This window comes from Morone saxatilis, unplaced genomic scaffold (genome assembly GCF_004916995.1).
Source record: "Morone saxatilis isolate NCDOM2014 unplaced genomic scaffold, NCSU_SB_2.0 Contig23, whole genome shotgun sequence".
NCBI lineage: Eukaryota > Metazoa > Chordata > Actinopteri > Moronidae > Morone > Morone saxatilis.
In genome coordinates, this window is record NW_023339796.1 from 18984476 (window position 1) to 19003759 (window position 19284).

The following is a 19284-nucleotide window of genomic DNA, read 5'->3' on the forward strand; positions in this document are numbered from 1 at the left end:
ATATATAAATATATATATAAATAAGAGAATCCGCTTCCACTTTAACACGTTAAACTCACTTGTTATTCTCTTCCTGAGCCTGTGGGGTGTTGTGGAGACAAACTGAACCTTCTTCTTCTGTCAAACACAAAGCAGAGGTTGCACTGAAAGAACAACATCCCTGACACTACAGCAAAGCTACAACTTAAAGAAAAAGAAGTCAATAAGTCAAGCAAACAAATGCTTTACAGCCTCACCCTCTGTGGTGTCCTGCTTTCTCCTCTGTGGTCTGGTCAGAGAGAGACGGGGAGAAAGGACAGATTTAGTTGTGTGTAAATTAACACAAAAATACAAGAAAAGTGTGTTGAACTCACTGTTGCCGGTTCGGGTGGGAGTGGAGGGCTCAGCGTTGGGAGTCGCGCTGAAGGTCACGCTTTTCCCAGGAGTCCGAGCCAACTCACTTGCTATTTATTAAAACACAAAAATAAAGTGTGTAATATCCTGAAAACCAAGTTAATAATAATCTGATACATGTAGCTGATTGTCATACAAGACAGTGGAGTCTCTCACCAGTCTGAGCCATGCTGTGTCCACGTTTGACTTTCTGAAAGGTGAAAATGGAGGATCCAGCCACTCTAGACATACCCTCCTCATCCTCTGTAAACACAGGAACAATTAGGTGACTGAGGAGTAACCACATCAAATGATCCTTTTTATATGTTTAGCGGCACTGAACACAATAGCCATGTGATGATTCAGGCGCTACCAGATGGAACTGGAGCTGGTGTTTTGATTCCAGCATTGATCAATCAGGTAAATATGTGATATGTTAATATTGTACATACGCTACTCTCATTGATATCAATAAATGGGGCAAACATAATACCCAGTATAAGCACTTCTCAGTGTACCGTAATACAAATCCCCGGCAACACAGCCTACATGCTTCATAAGGATCATAAACCTCTATATAGGATCTATTGTAGGATCTATATCAGAGGGTTTTATCTGGGTGTACCCAATACACTGGCAACTGGTTGCACTGTTTGGCAGCGAGCTGAATAAAAGGTTCAATTAAAACAGCCTAATGAGCACAAAGGGAGCTGGGGGGAGTAAACCAGCAGGTAGACTATGTGTAGGGTTACAGTTGCCTCGCTCACCTTCTGTTCCCAGAGCCTGGATATAGTTCTGCTCATCCAGGAGTCCATTTTCATCCCCATCATGCTCTGCACCCGCTCTGGCTCGTCGTCCAGCTGGGCTCTTAAATGTGACCATCTTCTGAACAGACCCACTGTTGCTCTGCACACCTTGTAGTTATACAGACAGAGTAGTTAGCCAACATCCAGCAGAAGTATCTGAACAGGAGAGGTATAGTGACTCTGCTGTCCCTACCCTCCTGTTTGTCCACGATGTGCTCCAGAGCGTCTCCATCACCAATGAACTTCACCTCCAACACACTCATGACTGAAGAGAAATACAACGTAGAGTGAGTCGGCGGCCTCAGCAGGGTGTCACACAACACACACAGACCTTCAGCTAACTCTGCTCGGCTCTGCCAGTGACGGTAACGCCATTAAGTAACGTTAGCTGACAGTGAGGTGTACAGGGGAGGAGCACAATGAATGTCTTCACTGTCCAGAAGAGAAGTGGAGCAGTAACTTAACCAAATGTATCTTTAGACGTCGGTAACTTACCGGATAATGTCGGTGTCGACCGAGCAAAATGTAAACAAAACGGTCACCGACTGAAAACTACACTGTGCGGTGTGTGACAACTTTCCGCGCCATCCTCCTGAAGTTTTTAAACCACGTGACAAGCGAAAGGTCATATGGTGGCCAATCACAACGTTAGTTCGGTCAAAACCACATTTCCCATCATGCACTTCGCACCGCCGTTCGCAACCACATTGCCGGGACTTCAATGACAGTTTTATGATTATTATCAGCTATAATAATAAAAGCTTGTACTTTTAACAGTGGCATTATATATTTACTGTAGAGTAGTTATAATGTTAATATATGTTATTCTCATTATGAGATCTAGTTTACAAATGTGAAAGAAAAATCTGGAAATGTATTATAAAGACAAAATAAGAAATGGAAATTGAGAACAATAGTAATTTTATTGAGTCAGAAAAAATAAACCACCACCAGCGTTCAGGAGAAGCTGCGGTAGTCCCCATACACATCCATAGTAGTATATCATGAAGGATCATTTATTAACATCAGCATGAGAAATGCCTCTCTCACATCACCAGGCTCCTGATCATTACACTCTCTGATTATACATGAGTTTCAGTTTGTCTTGCAGGTACGGGCACCTGGTGCTCTGCTGTGCATACTGTGAGCAGCTTCTTTATATGTTTCAATTACTACAATTAGAGACAGTCCAAAACTAAAGATTGAACAATGAATATTAAAAACTAATGAACAATCCTAAAAGGTTAAAACCAAGATTTGTAGGCAACATAGAGCAAAAAAGTTAGTTACACTGTATGGACAAGAGAATAACTAACACTCTTCAAAGTAGAAATGCAGAACCCACACATCTGCATCGCCATTCATTTGTGTTTAACCATCAAACTGACACATATAGATAATTGGGTAACTATATCATTATACTCAGTGAGTGCCCACTTACTGACAGCTGTCTACTGGCATTTGTTGCTGCTGTCTTGGCACATTGACTCCTTTACTTACTCATCTCAAAAACATTTCAAGAAACAAACAAGATGATATTAATTAAAGGATGAGACAACATAGTCCTAAAGCTGGAATTTATTTAATTAATTAGAAGCATATGCACATCACTTCAGTTAAAATATTTGGGGAATAGGTCCACAAAAAATAATTCTATGCCTACACTTAGGTAGACGTGAATATTCAATTATAGTCGCCAACTACTTATGAAATCATCCAAAAACATTAGTTGCTCCAAGTAGGAAGAAGTGGTTCTTCTTCCAATGTTCATTTACGTGTCCTAACAAGGTCATGTATGCAGTGAGTGCACAGTTGGACAGCAGTTCACCACCCGCGTGTCGGTGTCCACTTCCCCAGCAGACGGCCCTCCGAGTGCACATGGTACACAGGGTGCATCATGGCAGTTGCACACGACTGTAATAATCAACATAGATAGAGGGTCAAACAAGAGTGCCACACTAAAACTGACACAGTATGAAGCTTCACTCCACATTGAACAGTACTAACATGGTATGGGATCAGTGTGAGCAGCGAGCCCAGGGGGTATTTGCTGTAGTCCAGCGGTCCTGAGATGGGCTCCACTCTACCGTGCTCTTGGGTCATAGACAACAACCTGGAGGGGAATATCCTTCATCAGAACCTCAGTCGCAATTACGTTTAGTATTGAGACTAGAGACAAAACTAGATAACATTACTTGAGGTTTGGGTGTCCTTCAATCATGGCATATCCAGTGGGAAGTTTTCCAGCTCCGTCTAGACTGAGAGAACAATGTGATTAAAGCATATGTAAAACAACAGAAAGCTGCCATGGCTATATAAAAAATCTTTGGTTGGTAAGCATCAAAACTCAACTGAGAGGAAATCAATTGGTAAGCAAGTAAAGTCCATTCTGCAAATATACAACGGGGTAAACAATAATGTTGAAGGTACCTGAGTCCAGTCCATCCACAGTCAATCAGGAGCTGGTTCCTGTGAGGACAGTGTCCAATGACTCTTGTCAAAACCCTCACAGCAACATCCTCCAGACTGCACGAGCCAATCACAGACTGCTGCGCGTCTGAAATACATCAAACACATCATCATCACTGCTGAATTTTTGTGTGCGCTAATTTCAATTGGAAAAAAGCATAAACAAACTGGTACAATGACACAAATACATCGATCACCCATACACACCATAGAAGGTGTAGTTTCCTGGATGCACCTCGCTGAGCTGTGCCATGTCTTTGACTGGGTGACTACAGGAAGGGGTGGAGCCAATGCTGGACTTACAGGTGATGCCAGCAGCCTTCAGTCTGCCGGAAAAGAAACCCAGAGAGGTTTACAGAATGATTCTATCAAGACAGCAATTCACAAGAAATAACAGTTTATTTACTTGTTAGTGTGCTGAAGTATAAAGTATGTGATATAATGTGACTAATAATACAACTTAAATCTGCATTAATCAAAGTGTAGGCCACCTAATACATTATTATTGTATGGTAGCAAACAGTTGCCTATTTACACATTCAGCAGAGATTTAGCAAATTAGCATTCAGCTGAAGTTGTGTTTGTGTTCCCCACAATAAATCAAATACTCCTCCTTTTAGCCCTAGTTTGGTCTAGTTCAGCTCATTAGCTGCTAAATGCTTTACTATGTTCACCAGCTAGTTGCTAACTGTGTCTGCCTGGTGTCTGGAGCTGGGCAGTGTGTTTATCTGATCTTTTTTATGAAAACTTCTGCCTGCTGCTTCTGGAAATGATGCTGTTGAGTGTGGTGAGACTAAACCAAAACAGAGCATTTTAGCATCTTTTAGCTCATTGTTTTGGTTTCCTATCTGCATCTTTACTGTTTTGGTTCAGTAGAGCTGGAGGGATCTGCTGAATCAGATTAATCGCAATGAGTTTGTTACTGTGAGTGACCCAACATTATATGTGGTCATATAAATTATCACATCAAAAAAGATTGATTAGAGCAGCTTTAATGTGTTAAAGCTGAAAATAGAAGTGGCTGACACTGTAATTAAGCAAGATTTAAGTAGTGTTGTGTCTAACATTGGATTAAAGGCCTTGACACACCAAGTCTGTATTTTTTTCTAAATCTGTCATCCAATTAAATTTGTTAAACCTTGCACACTGTCCTTTCTAACCTTACTCTCCTTTCTTCTACAATCATGACGATAAAACAACAAGAAGCAAATTAACTTACTTGTCAGGAGGAAAAAAACAATAGAACTTTCTTTAAAAATATATAAATGTTGCATGTATTTAAACCTTTACATTACATGAAATCATTTTGGCCCCGACTTGCATTTTTTATTGTTGCTTTTTTCATACTTTTCCATGAACTGCAAAGTCAAGCTGGTGGTTTCCTGGGCGACAACCTGTATCTGCTCCACTCCTCTGCAGTTATAGGTGTTCCCACAGTGAGCGTATATTCCTGTTAGCTCCATGCCCTCAGTCTCCGTAATGGCCTGAGCCAATGTGAGCGCCTCAGGTTCTGAGTGCAGGACACCAGCTACGGCAAAGAGCAAACAGAGGATCAGCAGGTGCTTGACCTCCACAGCATAATAGCTGATGATGAGCTGTGTCCTGGCTTCCCTGCGTGTTTTTACCTCTCCCATTGCCGCAGTCGAGTTTCAGCCAGATGTGCCACTGCCGACCGTCCCTTAACGGTCTCTTTTTGAGCTGCTCCAGGGCCTGAGGATGATCCAGTAACACTTGGAAGAGATCCAGTCTCTCTGACAGGGCTGCACAGCGCTCCACCTGTGAACACACACACACACACACACACACAAAAAAAAGGTATTTGGTGTATGGTTGAATAAATAAGATCTAACCAATACAAAGGTTATGAGAAATTATGTCAAATAAATGTTAATTCCATTTTATAAATTCAAATTACACGAACTATGACTTTAGAATTCAAAAAAACAAAGCAAAATGTTATTTCATAAATTTTGAAGGTCTTTATGGAGCTGTTTCACAACCATCTGACCAACCAAAAAGTTATTTCATTGATATTCAGCTGTGAGCCGCTCCTCCATCTCTTTTGTGTACAGGATTTCATGGCAGATATTTTGGCTCGTCATAGCAGGAAAAGCAGTAGGACAAGGTGTAACTGTTAACAATGGCTTTGAATCCTGAAACTGAAGCAGCTAAATTAAATTCAGCCATCATTCATTTTTATTATTTACACTATATTTATCCTAACTTTTCTGTTAAGAATGCCCAACAAAATCAAAACCTTCATATATACGGAGTGCCTTGGTGGCTGAATGATCACAGTGCATGCTGTATTATGCAGCTGTTGGTTTGAAACTAGCCGGTGACCATGGTTGCGTGTCACACCCCTCTTTCTCCCTGTTTCATGTTTCAAGACAAAAAATACCACAAAAAAATTATCTAAAAAAAGAGAATGAGTCTTTTTAGCGTGTGAGTTTAGAGAACCTTATCAAAGGGAAGAGAGTACGCATAGAGGATGTCATCAAATCCGTGGTCGGCATAGAAACAAGCCTCTGCCAGTGTGGAAACCACAATGCACCTCCGCGATCCACCCGTCATTATGTCAGCACACTCACTAGACATGAACACAAATACACAGACATGGACCTAATCAGCATCCCTGACATATGACTGACCTGTATTAATCAAGTCAATTCAATTACATTTATTGTGTATAGCGCAATTTAACAGCAATTATTCAGGCAGCTTCTTCAATAGAGCAGCGCTAGACCGAACTCCTTTTAACATTAATGGACTGTATGTGTGTGTGTGTGTGTGTGTATTCATACAGGGTTTTGTGGGTCTTCATGTGTGGCCGAAGCTGGACCCCCAGCTTCTGACAGCGTTCAATCATCCTCTGGGCATTTCTCTTCACTTTGTCCACATCCACCACCAGAGCAGGAGTACACAGGGCTGAGAGGGCCTCTCCCTCCATAATGGCAGCACTGGAGCACACACACACACCCACCACACACAGCAACACCACACACACACACACACCCAAATCCAGGATATCTATCTCATGCATGTGAATTCTTGTGCGTGACTGGCTTCAAACTCACAATAACTAGTCCGAACAGTGAACTATTGTGTGCGTAGCAAACAACATAATAGATTATATATAATTATATCACGCGGCGATCAGCACAGTTACTAACAAGACCCTTTTTTCCAAACTATAATGTAGGTTTTGCCGAGGCCCAAGATGTTGCAGCACAACTGGTAATAACTAACTTAGTACTCAAGTCCTTTTTGACAGGTACGCTAGTATGTTTCATTTTCTGGTACGTTTGATATTCTACGTGCGCGGCTACAATCAGGGAGGGGAAATATTGTAGCTTTTTGCCCTGGGACATACAACTTATGTGACAGCTATAGTTCACTTTAAAATTAATTTTTGCATGTAACCAACATGATGACAATAATGCTTTGGTTATAATCGTAAACGTATACCACGAGTTCAGTCAGCTGCTAACAATTTGTCGATGTAATTCATAGTCACTGAGCTTCCAGTATCTGACTGATGCTTGATAGGGTTTCCGTGATGGAACGTTTCATTGGCGTTTCTCACTACTATAAACTATACCCAGAATTGTTTCAAACCAAGAAAGTCAATCGATTATTGGAAAACGATCGCCAATGAATGTACAGTTAGCTGAAACGACAGTTCATTAGGTTGCATGTAACTTACGTTAAACAGTAAAATGCTGGCATGGGTTAATTAATGCCATCTTAGATGAAGTAAGATCTCCAAAGCAAAGAATTAGCAATTGTAAAATTATCAATGGTGTGATGTGTGATCCAGCTGCATGACACTTAGAAAAAAGATGTTTGCGGGCATTGGGCGGGGTTTTCGAGGTGGAGCCATGTGGTTCTGTCTACTCATGCTGATGGGGATTAATTCATGGTCGGTAGTGACCAGTTTTGGGCATCTCATTTTGTCGGGTTGTAAAGGTAATTTAGAGCATGCAATCTCACTTCCATTTAGTCAATTACAGGATTATAATTATCTGGTAATCAACAACTTCAGTATCATACAACATAATGACATGAATGATGTACCCCAACCAGACCCCAAATGCTCTATAAGATGTCATCTTTATTCCCTTACTTGCCAAAACACTGTATTAGATATGTTATCCTTTCGGTATTAGGGCTTACAAAATATACATTTACATTTTATCACACACTTGTAAGTGGAAAGGTAGTTCACCCTCATTGATGTGTTAAGCAAGTACTTCAATGCTTTGGGTTTACTGGCAGATGAATATGAAGGAATTCGTGGGCTGATAGAGGCTGCTGTGCGGTGCAGAGTGTCGGGCGTAGAGGAGTCTCTTTAGAGAGGATGCCTTGATTTGTAATCTTGCATTTATTTGTTTTTTGGTTTGTGCCTTGCTGTATCTATCTTTTTTCATTCTTTTTATTATTATATTTTTTTTAACAAAGCCTTGTAGATTTAATTTTTCTGTGGTAATTGAGAGATGATAAATGTTTTGTTGTAGAATTGCAATTTATGTTCCCTTTGAAAGAACTTATATTTTTGGAAAGTTAAATAAATAAAAAAAAATTAAAAAATAAAACAATGTTAGAATAGTATATAATAGTATAGACATTTGTGCATTAAGTACTTTACCGTTTAATACTTAATAACTTTTACTTTCAATGCAAGACTTTAACTTGTAATGGAGTATTTTTACACTACTATTAGCACAAGTATGTGAATACTTCGACCACTGGCAATGCCTCGGGTTATGTAATGTAGAGACCTTTGAACTTTGAAAGATGTTCTTACTTTAAACAACCATTATTTTCCACTGAATACTTTCGACCTCACCAAACTAAAATACCAAAAGTAACTACTGCTACAGGCCACAATATGACTACAATATCACCATTTAACCAAGGTTTTTTTTGCATTATATTTTCAGCCATACTGCAGTCCCCTCAGTAAGAAGGCTACGACACCTGAACCACACGGCTCCAAACCCCTTGATTCATTCCTCAGTATATCAATGCATATTAATAACAGCCTATGAACAGCTAGCATCTATCATTTCAGATGACTCACCCTGTGGCAGTGACTCTAATTTCTCGTCGACTTGCAGGGTGTTGTGGTCACTATAGACATATGTCTATGGTGGTCACGTTACTCCTACGGTGTCCTAGAGTGGTCAAACCTCCTCGCCGGTTGCGGTCATGCACTGATGTAAAGCGGTGGTGCAAGAAGTATTTCTACTAGCTACAGTGAATATGCAACAGTGTACGCAAAAACAACGGGATTTACAAAGAAAATCATAAAGGTAAGCTAAATCGCAACATAAGAATACTAACAGTCCTGAATCAAAGTTGTACATAAACGTATATAAATAATTGCATAAAATATATGCATAAGAATGTCAGAATAGTATAATTAGTGATGCATTAATGGGTCAGCTGGTAAAGGTGGGACAGGCGGCTGGGTATCAATAATGTATCAACATTTTATTAGTTGATTTTAAATGATTTGTTATAGCCTACTTTGTATAAATAAATCCAAATCTGCAAATGAACAAGTGACTAAAGCTGTCAATAAATGCAGTGCAGTAAATATTATATTTGCCTCCATTAGAATTACATAATGTAATAGTATGAATTCACTGTTGAATTTGCTGCTTTGTGTTTGTCTGTACAGCAGAGGGAGTCAGATGCATAAACACCATTTTGTGCACTTGATGAAATTCACAATTTTACTTTTATTATGGGGAGGGGAGACATATTAAATTACTAATGGGAGAAATGTGTTTTGTATGTTAATTTGTTATTTACTACAATCATTTGAAAGCCACAAGTTACAGTGATTTAATGACCAATGGCACATGGGTCAAAACGTATGAACACACCACACATTTATATATCGTGTACACACAAAAGACAGTGTTGGGGTCACCACATTAGGCTTTATTTGGACTTCATGTCATGTTTACATTTTTTTTCTTTTATGTTTGTGTAATCAACTACAGCATGTGCTTGTGTGTGTTTGTGTGTGAGTGAGTGTGTGTGACTCTTGTGTGGCTGAGTGTGGGGTGTTTATGTGTGATATCTTGTCCCTGGAGAAGATATTTCTATGTTTTAATCCCCTGAACAAACTACAGTAATTACAGCATAACATGATGTAAAAAAAGGTTTTTTAGAACCAGTCAGATGGCTTTGTCCTTTATTTCTACTTTAGCACCTTTAATGTAAATACTGACTTTGTGACTGAGGAGGAGGAGAGGGAGGGGAGGCAGCCTATCCGAGGGATGAGCCCCGGAGGCAGAGGAGGAGAGAGAAGAGGAGAAGAGGGAAAAAACTTTTCTGTACACCAGTACAAAATAAAACAAAAAATAAAGCCTACAATTTGTTTCATACACATTCAATAATCATACACCTCTCCTCTGGGATATTTATGAGTGTCTTTGGTTGGAAGTTCTGACCATAGATTCAGAATGAATAGAACAACCAAGTTACATATAATATTGCATGCTTAAGTGTGTGTGTGTGTGTGTGTGTGTGTGTGTGTCTGCTGGTCCTACGTGGATTGTTCTGGCTTCTGAAAATTAATCTCTCACCATAACAACTGACTATTGTCAGTGTCTCAGGCTGCCCTTATTTCCAGCCTTAATGATAATGATGGGGGCAGGATGCGTGGTTGGTTGGTGCCTCTGGCCCGCACCCCTGTGGTGTGGTTTACTGTGTACGTTGCGTGCAAGAGCTGGCCCTCTTTCATTCTGTGGTTTTCTAATTCTATCGGTGGTTAGGAGCGTTACAGTCCGTCACTAGCAAATTCCACGGCAAAGCCGCTAAAAGGACATGGACTGGGTTTGTTCAGCACCGCGGTGTAATCATTCTTCCCTCTAAAGGAATGGGCTGACATGTCCCTAGCGACACCCTCTGCCGCTACCTCTTCATCTGTTCTGTTCGCCATGGCCGACACGTCGCGAACGCCTCTTCCTGCTCGGCCTCATGGGAAGTCACCACCCTCATCCAGCTGGGCTCGGGGCCTGTGCTGCCATCAGGTGATGCACACAAAGCGCCAGCCTTCAGCCCCGTGGCCGGCACGTACCGGCAGTTTTCTCCCTGGATAGAAACACAACATGGCAGTCGCTAATATCAATGGACATTATTTGTATGTTGACATGTCTAATCTAAGTGTTAAGATGAGAGGGATATGATTGTATTGATTTTGGAGTTTGGACCACGATGGTAATTAGCCTTAGCTTAGCATAAAGACGCGTAAGTTAATAAATACTGGCTAGTTAGACCACCATGTTGCTGTTACTTCTGTTTGTCTACAGATTTTTTTTGAAGACTTAATATGTTAATTGTCATTAGTGTATTTTTGAGACCCAGCGCCCTCCAGGCTAGCTGTTTTCCCCTGCTTCCAAGCTTAATGCTAAAACGAGCTAATGGCTCCACATCTGTCAATAAAGAAATAGTTTGACATTCTAGGAATAACGGTTATTCACTTTTGTTCTGAGAGTTAGATAAGAAGATTGACACCACTCTCATATCTGTACGAGAAATATGAAGCTGCAGCCCGCAGGCATTTCATTTAGCGCAGCATGAAGACTACAAATGGGGAAAACAATCATTTTTACACTTCAGTCTTTGCACATATCAAACAAACAAGATTCTAGTCTAGTCTTTAGTCTTTATGCAGAAAAAGCAATGCTAATCGCCTGCTGGCTGTAGTTCATATTCACATGAGATTAGAGTGGTATTGGCATTCTCATCTTGCTCAAGAAAGCAAATTTTCAAAAATGTTGAACTATTCCTTCACAGGTCACCTGCCTACAAATCCAACACGTGTTTGTGTTTGTTTGTACCTGTGCGATCAACACATTGTTGACAGCATGGATGATAGCGCTGCCCAGAGCAGAGGAGGAGTCCATGTAGGTCACTCCTGCCAGTGAATCAGAGATCACTGTGAGATTATGTGTAAGCGGGAACTCCACTCTCTGTTCTCTAGGGCTGCCATACTGCAGCAGAGCCACACGGGCATTCCTCTCATCTTCCTCGTTGTTGGCCAGGGTGAGGCGGCGGGCCACATTCTCGATGAACTCTTTGGCCCTGCGGTGGTTCTCCAGTCCCATCCTCTCAGAACCATCCAGTAGGAAGACCACATCCACTGGCCGCTGAACGCAGCTAGCCACGGCAGGCTCTGGAACAGACACACACACACATGAAGTTTCAAATCAAACATGTTGTTCAGCGAGCTACAGCTGGAACACAGATGCTCAGAGATCAAAGCCAGCAAAATATATACTGTAACATGGTGTGCTTCCATACATGCTAGTTGCAGTCAAGCTGTCTGATGCCATCTAAACGTCCTCAGATCAGTAGGGGCCTCGTCAAGAAAGCACTTTTTTTAGTTTGCTCTACAATTTTATTCTCTTGAGACGACATTATATAAAACATGAATACATTTTATACAAAACAACAAAGTTCACATCAGCAAGTTGCAGTCACAGAGCTAACATGATAACATCTGGTTAAAGCCGCTCTGTAGTTGTTTTCCTCTAGTCATCCTACTTTACAAGCCAAGCCACATGCAAAAAAACATGCACCAACCAAGGGCATAACATACAATAGTTCCTTCATCATCAGTGCCAAGTCAATAAACCAAACATCCACATACACCAACGTCTGACTCATATACAGTATACTGTGGCATGTATAAAACCAGATATTTTCCAGATGTCATGGCCTTTTCACCAACTTGAGTAATTCACAGAGCACAATAAAGACCGTAACCATGGATATGTGCAAAACAGCAAAAGAAATGTCATGAGAGTGATTCAGCGAGCTCGTGATTCACAGTGGAAATGAGGATTCATCCAAGAGCCACTGTACACACACAAGAGCAACATGAATGGCTCTACAGACCAATCTGCCTCCAACAAATGGCTGACATCGGCTTTCCATATGAATGGAAAAAGTTCCTCCACTAAGGTGGAAGAAATGATATGTATCGTATTTCTAACAGACATACTTTATACATTATTGAGGAATATTCTATGAGAAGAGGGAGCATCATGAATCCATATTTTGAATTTTGGCCCATCATTTACAATAACTGTACATAAAGTTGCTCTGAAATGTTAGCAAAGGACCAGCTTCATATCATGCGATTCTTTTGCATCAGCCCAGGTGTATATTGCACCCAAAAAAATGCCCACAGTTTTAATAAAATCTATTCCAGCAGTAAGCTTATTAGTTATTGGCGTCCATAATGGCGAGGTAGCATGATAAGCATATCAGCATTAGCAGAGTCCTAAAGCTTTCTCTGGGTCTCCCATAATGTCTCCATAGACATATTTGAAGGAGTCGATGAACAGCTGGGTCCACTGCTGCCTGTCTTCTCCATGGGCGAGTTTGGCTCTCTGGGCTGTGTACGCCATGGTTGCAACGCCAACCCCGTACTGCTGCTCGCTCAGGCCATTCAGCAGGCTGGCCACACCCTCCAAAGAGGTGGGGACCAATGAGGGGCTGCCTTCCTCGGCCAGTGGCTTCCAGGGGGGAGGGGCTTGGCCCGCAGTGATGCCCCCTCCTGAAACAAGTGGGCGGAATAACATTGTGGGCGGGGTCCCACAGACACGACGCATCAATACAGCCAACAGAGATGCCGTAGATATACCGAGTTGCACTAAATTGCACTAAAGTTTGTGTGTTGGCTTTACAAAATCATGAATTGTGTCATAGGAAAGGAGGTTAAATGATATGTGATATCAATTTAAATGAACTGTGTAAAAAAAAAAGAAAAAACATTGATCTCAATTCAAGCCACAACGCACCGAGTTCGTAAAGTGGAAACAGACAACTTTGCAGCGTTTCCAACTAGTATTATTGTTTGTGCCACTTTCACACAGACAACCGATTGCTTTCCATTTTCGAGAGAGCCTAGCTCTCTGTGAAGAAATTATTAACGCCTCTTTGGAAATAAGAGAAAAGAAAGAAGCATGTTCTCCTTTTCCTGGTACTCGTTCTATTATAGGGAACCAATCTAAACGCGGATGGTGTCATTATTCAATAACCAAAAAGCTATCTATTTCCACTTTAACGTAGCTTAAAGGCGTCAGTATGCTTCAAACAAACAAACTGGTACTTGGTGTTGTCCAAACACATCTAAAGGCCAAGTGTTTATACCTGTTATGAAAGGCCACACTTGTGGAGGGGTACTTCAAAGAAAGGTTCAATCATACAAATGGGGATAATGGTGGACACTGTCAGAAAGTCTCTCCTCAAAGGCATTCATATCGCACTCGGTTGTGCACATGAAAAATGATGAGTAAAAAACGAAAAAAGGATCGTTTGGAAAGATAAGAATTGACACATCTCCGTTGGAGCATATTGACGCCTTAATAATGTTGGTTAGTCAGGCCTGAATGATGAAAAGCATGTAAAAAAGAGAACACTAAGTGATACATAGTGTTTTAAAATCTTACCTGATTTACAAGGGAGTTCAGGGCATATGATGATAGGATCTAAAGCAAAGATAAAGACAGAATGTCAGAGAAAAAAGACAAAGACCAACATAGCTTCTCATAGTTCAGTAGATGAACGTAGTACATAATGTATGTTTCTGTGATGAGTGTACCTGGGCAGAGCACAGTTTCAATCTTGTCGATGAACTCCTCAGCCACTAGGTCTGCAAAGCGCCTCATGCCCAGCACCCTGCCATCCTTCTGGCAGGCGATGCTTTTCAGACTCTCATTCTCCTCAGTCTGGTCGAACATGTCTCCAATACCGATGGCACTCACATCAACACTGGGATCACTGCTCACATGCACCAGTACACACATTTACAAATACAAGAGATGAGACAAAACTTATTTCTTCTCCACAAATGCAAATTCTAAATCTGAAAATACAGCCCCACCTGCAGAGGTAGGTGAGCAGCGAGTCGTCATCTCTGGGGTCGAATCGTCCGTCAGTGATGACAACCACAGTGACGTTGGCTTTGGCTCTGCGGCTGTCCCTGATCAGATTGTCATAAGCATACTTCAGAGCGGATGGAGTCCATGTTCCTCCAGCGATCCACTCCAATCGCTTGACTGCTTCCTGAATAGTGGAGAAGTCCGCAAGTGAAAGATGTTTATGCACAGTGCAGTGGTACGTGAAGTAAGATCATTACTGAGTGTGACACACAGGATGGCACTTCCATCATTTTTACAAAGGTCTCACTACGGCCATTTTATAGATTTTGGCTGGTTTAGTGGAAAAATATTGCATTCATGGCTGTGGACTGCGCTGAAAATGTAAATGTAGATTTGAAATTCCATTAAAAGGCTTTAAACACAAATCTATGTAAAAAGTCTGTTGTTAATCTGTATTTCTCCTATTGTCAACAATTCCAATGAAAATACCAAAACCAACAATGTGTTAAATCATCCCTCAATACTTTGTAACTTCCCTGCCTTGTTACAAGTACATGGTTTTAATTAAAAAGTGTATGTGGGGGTGACTCAAAAGAAACTACAGTGCCCATGTTCATGATCAGCAAGGAACATGTCAGTGTCTCAGTAGAATGTATTAAGTGTTTTTAAAAAATAAGAATATTACCAGCCTTATTATTTGTCTACCATGTATTGCATCCCAGATGAAATGTATTGGTACATGTCAGAAATATGGTCAGAGGGACATGTGCACATGTAACTGTGGTGACTCCCATCTGCCTTATGCATGCAACGCATTTGATATGACTGCACATCAGCCTTGATTAATTAAAAAACATCTGTACAACACAGACAAACCGTCTGTGCTACACCCTAAAAATATCCTTCAAAGCTGTATGCATACAGCTTGTGCCTGTTTGTGAGTGTCAGACCTTGAAAGCAGACAGTGAATCAATCTTGGGGTCGTCGAGCCGGATGGCCTGGAAGGTTCCACTGTGACTGTACTGAACAACTCCCACTCTTGTTCCTGGAACACAAGCATCTATGTTTACACCAAGTTGGCAGCCATCTTGTGTGATTTTTTTACATTGCGTGGTCTAATTCCTAAGTCTTTATAGGACCAGTGTGTGAGAGTTGGTGTCTAGTCTAGTGGTGAATTTGCTAATTGCAACAAACTGAATATCGCCTTAGAAGCATGTAGGTGAAACTAAAGTGGCTAAGGAAAGTCGTGAAAAACACAAAAGGCACCTTCTAAAACCAGTGTTTGGTTTTTCTGTTCTGGGCTACTGTAGAAAAATGGCGGTTTAACATGGCAGCCTCCTTAAAAGAGGACCCGCTTCCTCTGTAGATAAAAATGGCTCATTCTAATCTAACAAAAACACAATATTATGTTACACACTGGACTTGTCTACCTGTATCTGCTTGAGGGTCTTTGGCAAGGGATCCAAGTCTGTTGATGGTGTTGATGACAAAATTCTTCTCCAGGGTGAAGTTAGTCAGACCCACTGACTCTGAGCTGTCGATCACAAACACAATGTCCAGGGCTCCACAGCGTTTCTCACAGTCTGCAGATAAAAACACACACTGTGAGAATCTGACAGCCTATCAGTGTGAGTGTGTCAGAGTGTGTTAAGATCATGAATATGCAATACAGTGGTAACTTAACCACTAAACTCACCACAGCAGCCACACGTTTCCCTGACGTAGTTCATGACATCACATTCCTGCAGGAAGAAACATTATATCATATTATCCATCATATCCTCTGTGTTCTTAATGTGCCAGAGATAAAAGAGTGGTTAGATATTCTTACAGTGAGACCGGGGTCTCCCTCAGGTCCAGAATCTCCCTGTAGAGGACGAGAACACATAATATTACATCATCCCTCTTAGCTTTTGTCCAGTTTGGAACTGCTAGCAAATAATGCTAAGTGTTAAACAAATAAACATGTGAAAACCTCCTTGATTCCACTGGGTGTTTGCTTAATCTGCACTATGTCAGTGACAAGAAAAGCATCTTTTTGCGTGATTTAATCATTTACAGTGCAGGTCTTATGTACTTACGTCACGCCCAGGATCTCCTCTTGATCCTCTTAGGCCAGGTTCTCCCTGATGTCCTGACTCACCCTGTTGCAAGCAGAAACATTAGCATTTTGTAAATGCACTGTACAGACATATTTTGCTCCAGTGACAGCAAACAACTTTGAGGAGTTACTCACTTCCTCTCCCAGAGTTCCTTTATCTCCAGGCTCACCCTTTTGACCACAGTCTCCTCTGCTACCACGAGGTCCACGATTGCCTTTCTCTCCTCTGTCACCCTGTACAACAGCGAGGGAAGTTATGTCAAACTAGTGTGTCACTCTGGCTTACAAATGTAAGTAGACAGTGCGCATGTGTATGTTACCGATGGTCCTCTTGGCCCGGGATAGCTAAAGCCAGGTCTTCCAGGGTCTCCCTGAACATGGATGAAAGAAACAGTCAAGACAGCAAACTGCAGCGAGATAACTGAAAGCAAACACACTAACACCTACACATTGACACATACCTTTGGTCCAACCTGTCCAGGTTCTCCTCTTGGTCCAGCATCACCAGGATCTCCTCTGGTACCCTATAATACAAACAGTGTCATGGGTAAGCTGTATGAGGTAATGTATCTCTGAGGCATTTTTCCATGTGATGTCCAAATGTGACCTTTAACCTACATTTCTCCCAGCGTCTCCTGCTAACCCCGGTGGTCCCCTAGGGCCTGGCAGGCCATTGTCTCCCTGTTCAGAGGAGAGAAAGTTGACGACAGGTGCAACAAAGGGGTTTAGATGAAAGAGTTCAAAAGTCTGTGGTGTTAATATGGACATATGCAGATTTTTAAGATAATATGGTTCTTCTCACCTTTGTTCCTTTGTTTCCTGATTCACCTGGAAGTCCTCTCGAGCCCTCTGGCCCCATTTCACCCTGAAAACATAAAATAAGCGCTGAGACTCCTAGTAGTGGAATTAGTGGTTTCTCAATGATTTTAACCAAGGCAAAAAGTTTGGAGTTTTGTTTCACACTTGTGTGATTGTGCACATGAACTCATACCTTATCTCCCTTAACTCCATCTGGCCCTTGAGAACCCTTTGGCCCATAGTCTCCTCTTCTCCCCTAAAACACAAGAACAATTAGAAAACCAACAAAAAGCAATGAATGGTGAAGCATGAAGGGGAATGTTAGATTGCGGATTAATTTTACCGGCTCTCCTTTGTCTCCCGGATTTCCTGGGATTCCCTATACAAAACAACACACCGGTGAGCTGCATGGCACATAAAATGAGTGCGTGTTTGAATGTATTTCTGTGTGTAGCAGTGGGTCTTACTGAATTTCCTTTCTGTCCAGGAACACCAGGTGATCCAGGACTTCCTCTCTCTCCCTATGGAAGAAGCACCAGAGTTAAGCCTTTCACCTTCAACGTTCCCCAAAACATTTAAACTGTGCATTTGACCTCCGATCCAATATCTGCCCCAGAAAAAAAACAGCTATCCGTGTTACTGTTTACCTTTGGTCCAGGCTCTCCAGACGGACCAGAGGGACCAGGTCTTCCAGCGCGACCGGGATCACCCTGAAGACAGGACACAAGCACACACACACAGGCAAAAGTTAACCACAGGATGGATGGCTGATGGCGTTCGCTTTAAGTAAAGGCGAGACTGTATACCTTTTCTCCGTTAGTTCCAGCAAAACCACGTTCACCAACATTTCCGGGGTAACCATCAGGACCCTACAAAGCATCAAACACATACCATAAATAGGCCATAACATAACAAAATATAGATGTACTCATAATTTTGAATCATGTTGAATGTCATACTTTGTCGCCTGGGTCTCCTTTGCAGCCAGGGGCACCGATCCGTCCAATTTTACCCTAGGAAGAAGAAGAAGAATGGAAAAAATGCATTGCAAAAGAATCTTTACAACCAAAACCGAAATCAGATTTGATTTTACGTTGCCTTTTGATCCCTAAGTTGTACAGCAAAACTTGGTCCTCAATGTTCAGGCTCATGCATCACCTACCTTCTGTCCATCTGTCCCATTGCGTCCTGGGATGCCAGACACGCCCTGATGACAAAGAGAAGAGACAATTAGATGAGAAAGACAGATAATTTTATTAAATGAATGACAATTAACAGATTTAGTTAAAAAAAAAAGTCCTACCTTTTTCCCCTGAGTACCTATCTCTCCCTGTTGGCAGAGAGAAGATCAGCAGTTATTTTATGTACGATCATTATTATCATTCGTCTACAAACCCAGTAATTTATTAAATTGATGAAGTTGATCCACAGAAAAGAAAAGTGATGCCTCACCTTCTCGCCTTTAAAACCTGGTTCTCCCTATAGAGAGGAAAAGGGGAAATAAAAAAAATAAAAAACAATTTATAAAAATATAAACACAAAAACAGTTCATATTTGTCAAACTGTAGTGAAGAGCGAACGATGGGGAGGCGGTGTTGGTGTCTTACTTTGATACCGGGCTGACCGATGGGACCCTCGATACCGGGGTCTCCTGGGCGACCTCTTGCTCCTTTGAGACCTGGATCGCCGTTGTCTCCTTTAGCTCCCTGCAGTCAGCAAGTTATCAGGAGAAAATATATGTGAGGATGACTAGTGTACAAATTCTCTAAGATAGATAGATAAATAGATAGATAGACTTTACAAGGGTCTCGTCTAGACCTGCACTATT

The 19284-nt window shown here is 41.5% G+C and overlaps 3 protein-coding genes across 3 annotated transcripts in view; all 3 read right to left on the reverse strand.

Moving 5' to 3' along the window:
- Positions 1 to 1789, reverse strand: part of orc2 (origin recognition complex, subunit 2) — a 4570-nt gene extending 2781 nt beyond the window's left edge. The window contains exons 1-7 of the mRNA XM_035671264.1: positions 1674 to 1789; positions 1372 to 1443; positions 1140 to 1286; positions 550 to 636; positions 354 to 443; positions 237 to 268; positions 60 to 117 (exon numbers count right to left, since the gene is read on the reverse strand). Coding sequence (XP_035527157.1) covers positions 60 to 117; positions 237 to 268; positions 354 to 443; positions 550 to 636; positions 1140 to 1286; positions 1372 to 1441 — 484 coding nt within the window. The 5' untranslated portion in view covers positions 1442 to 1443; positions 1674 to 1789. The remainder of the gene's footprint in view (positions 1 to 59; positions 118 to 236; positions 269 to 353; positions 444 to 549; positions 637 to 1139; positions 1287 to 1371; positions 1444 to 1673) is intronic.
- A 293-nt stretch (positions 1790 to 2082) lies between these two features.
- zgc:162816 (uncharacterized protein LOC571260 homolog) lies at positions 2083 to 8837 on the reverse strand. Its single transcript, XM_035670023.1, has 10 exons — positions 8731 to 8837; positions 6452 to 6607; positions 6108 to 6237; positions 5273 to 5423; positions 4995 to 5175; positions 3855 to 3973; positions 3609 to 3735; positions 3374 to 3436; positions 3186 to 3291; positions 2083 to 3092 (listed from the first exon to the last, which is right to left on the reverse strand). The coding sequence occupies exons 2-10, from the start codon at positions 6595 to 6597 to the stop codon at positions 3003 to 3005; spliced, it is 1113 nt and encodes a 370-aa protein (XP_035525916.1). The 5' UTR covers positions 6598 to 6607; positions 8731 to 8837; the 3' UTR covers positions 2083 to 3002.
- Positions 8838 to 11419: 2582 nt separating this feature from the next.
- The window catches only part of col6a2 (collagen, type VI, alpha 2), a gene marked incomplete in the record, with an annotated part of 11756 nt that continues 3891 nt past the window's right edge, over positions 11420 to 19284 (reverse strand). Inside the window, 24 exon segments of the mRNA XM_035670734.1 lie at positions 11420 to 11841; positions 14126 to 14164; positions 14278 to 14456; positions 14560 to 14741; positions 15508 to 15602; positions 15988 to 16140; positions 16254 to 16299; positions 16389 to 16424; positions 16639 to 16701; positions 16794 to 16892; positions 16979 to 17029; positions 17120 to 17182; positions 17277 to 17339; positions 17461 to 17523; positions 17650 to 17712; positions 17800 to 17835; positions 17924 to 17977; positions 18104 to 18166; positions 18263 to 18325; positions 18416 to 18469; positions 18619 to 18663; positions 18760 to 18786; positions 18909 to 18935; positions 19064 to 19162. Of these exon segments, the coding sequence (XP_035526627.1) occupies positions 11435 to 11841; positions 14126 to 14164; positions 14278 to 14456; positions 14560 to 14741; positions 15508 to 15602; positions 15988 to 16140; positions 16254 to 16299; positions 16389 to 16424; positions 16639 to 16701; positions 16794 to 16892; positions 16979 to 17029; positions 17120 to 17182; positions 17277 to 17339; positions 17461 to 17523; positions 17650 to 17712; positions 17800 to 17835; positions 17924 to 17977; positions 18104 to 18166; positions 18263 to 18325; positions 18416 to 18469; positions 18619 to 18663; positions 18760 to 18786; positions 18909 to 18935; positions 19064 to 19162 (2070 nt within the window).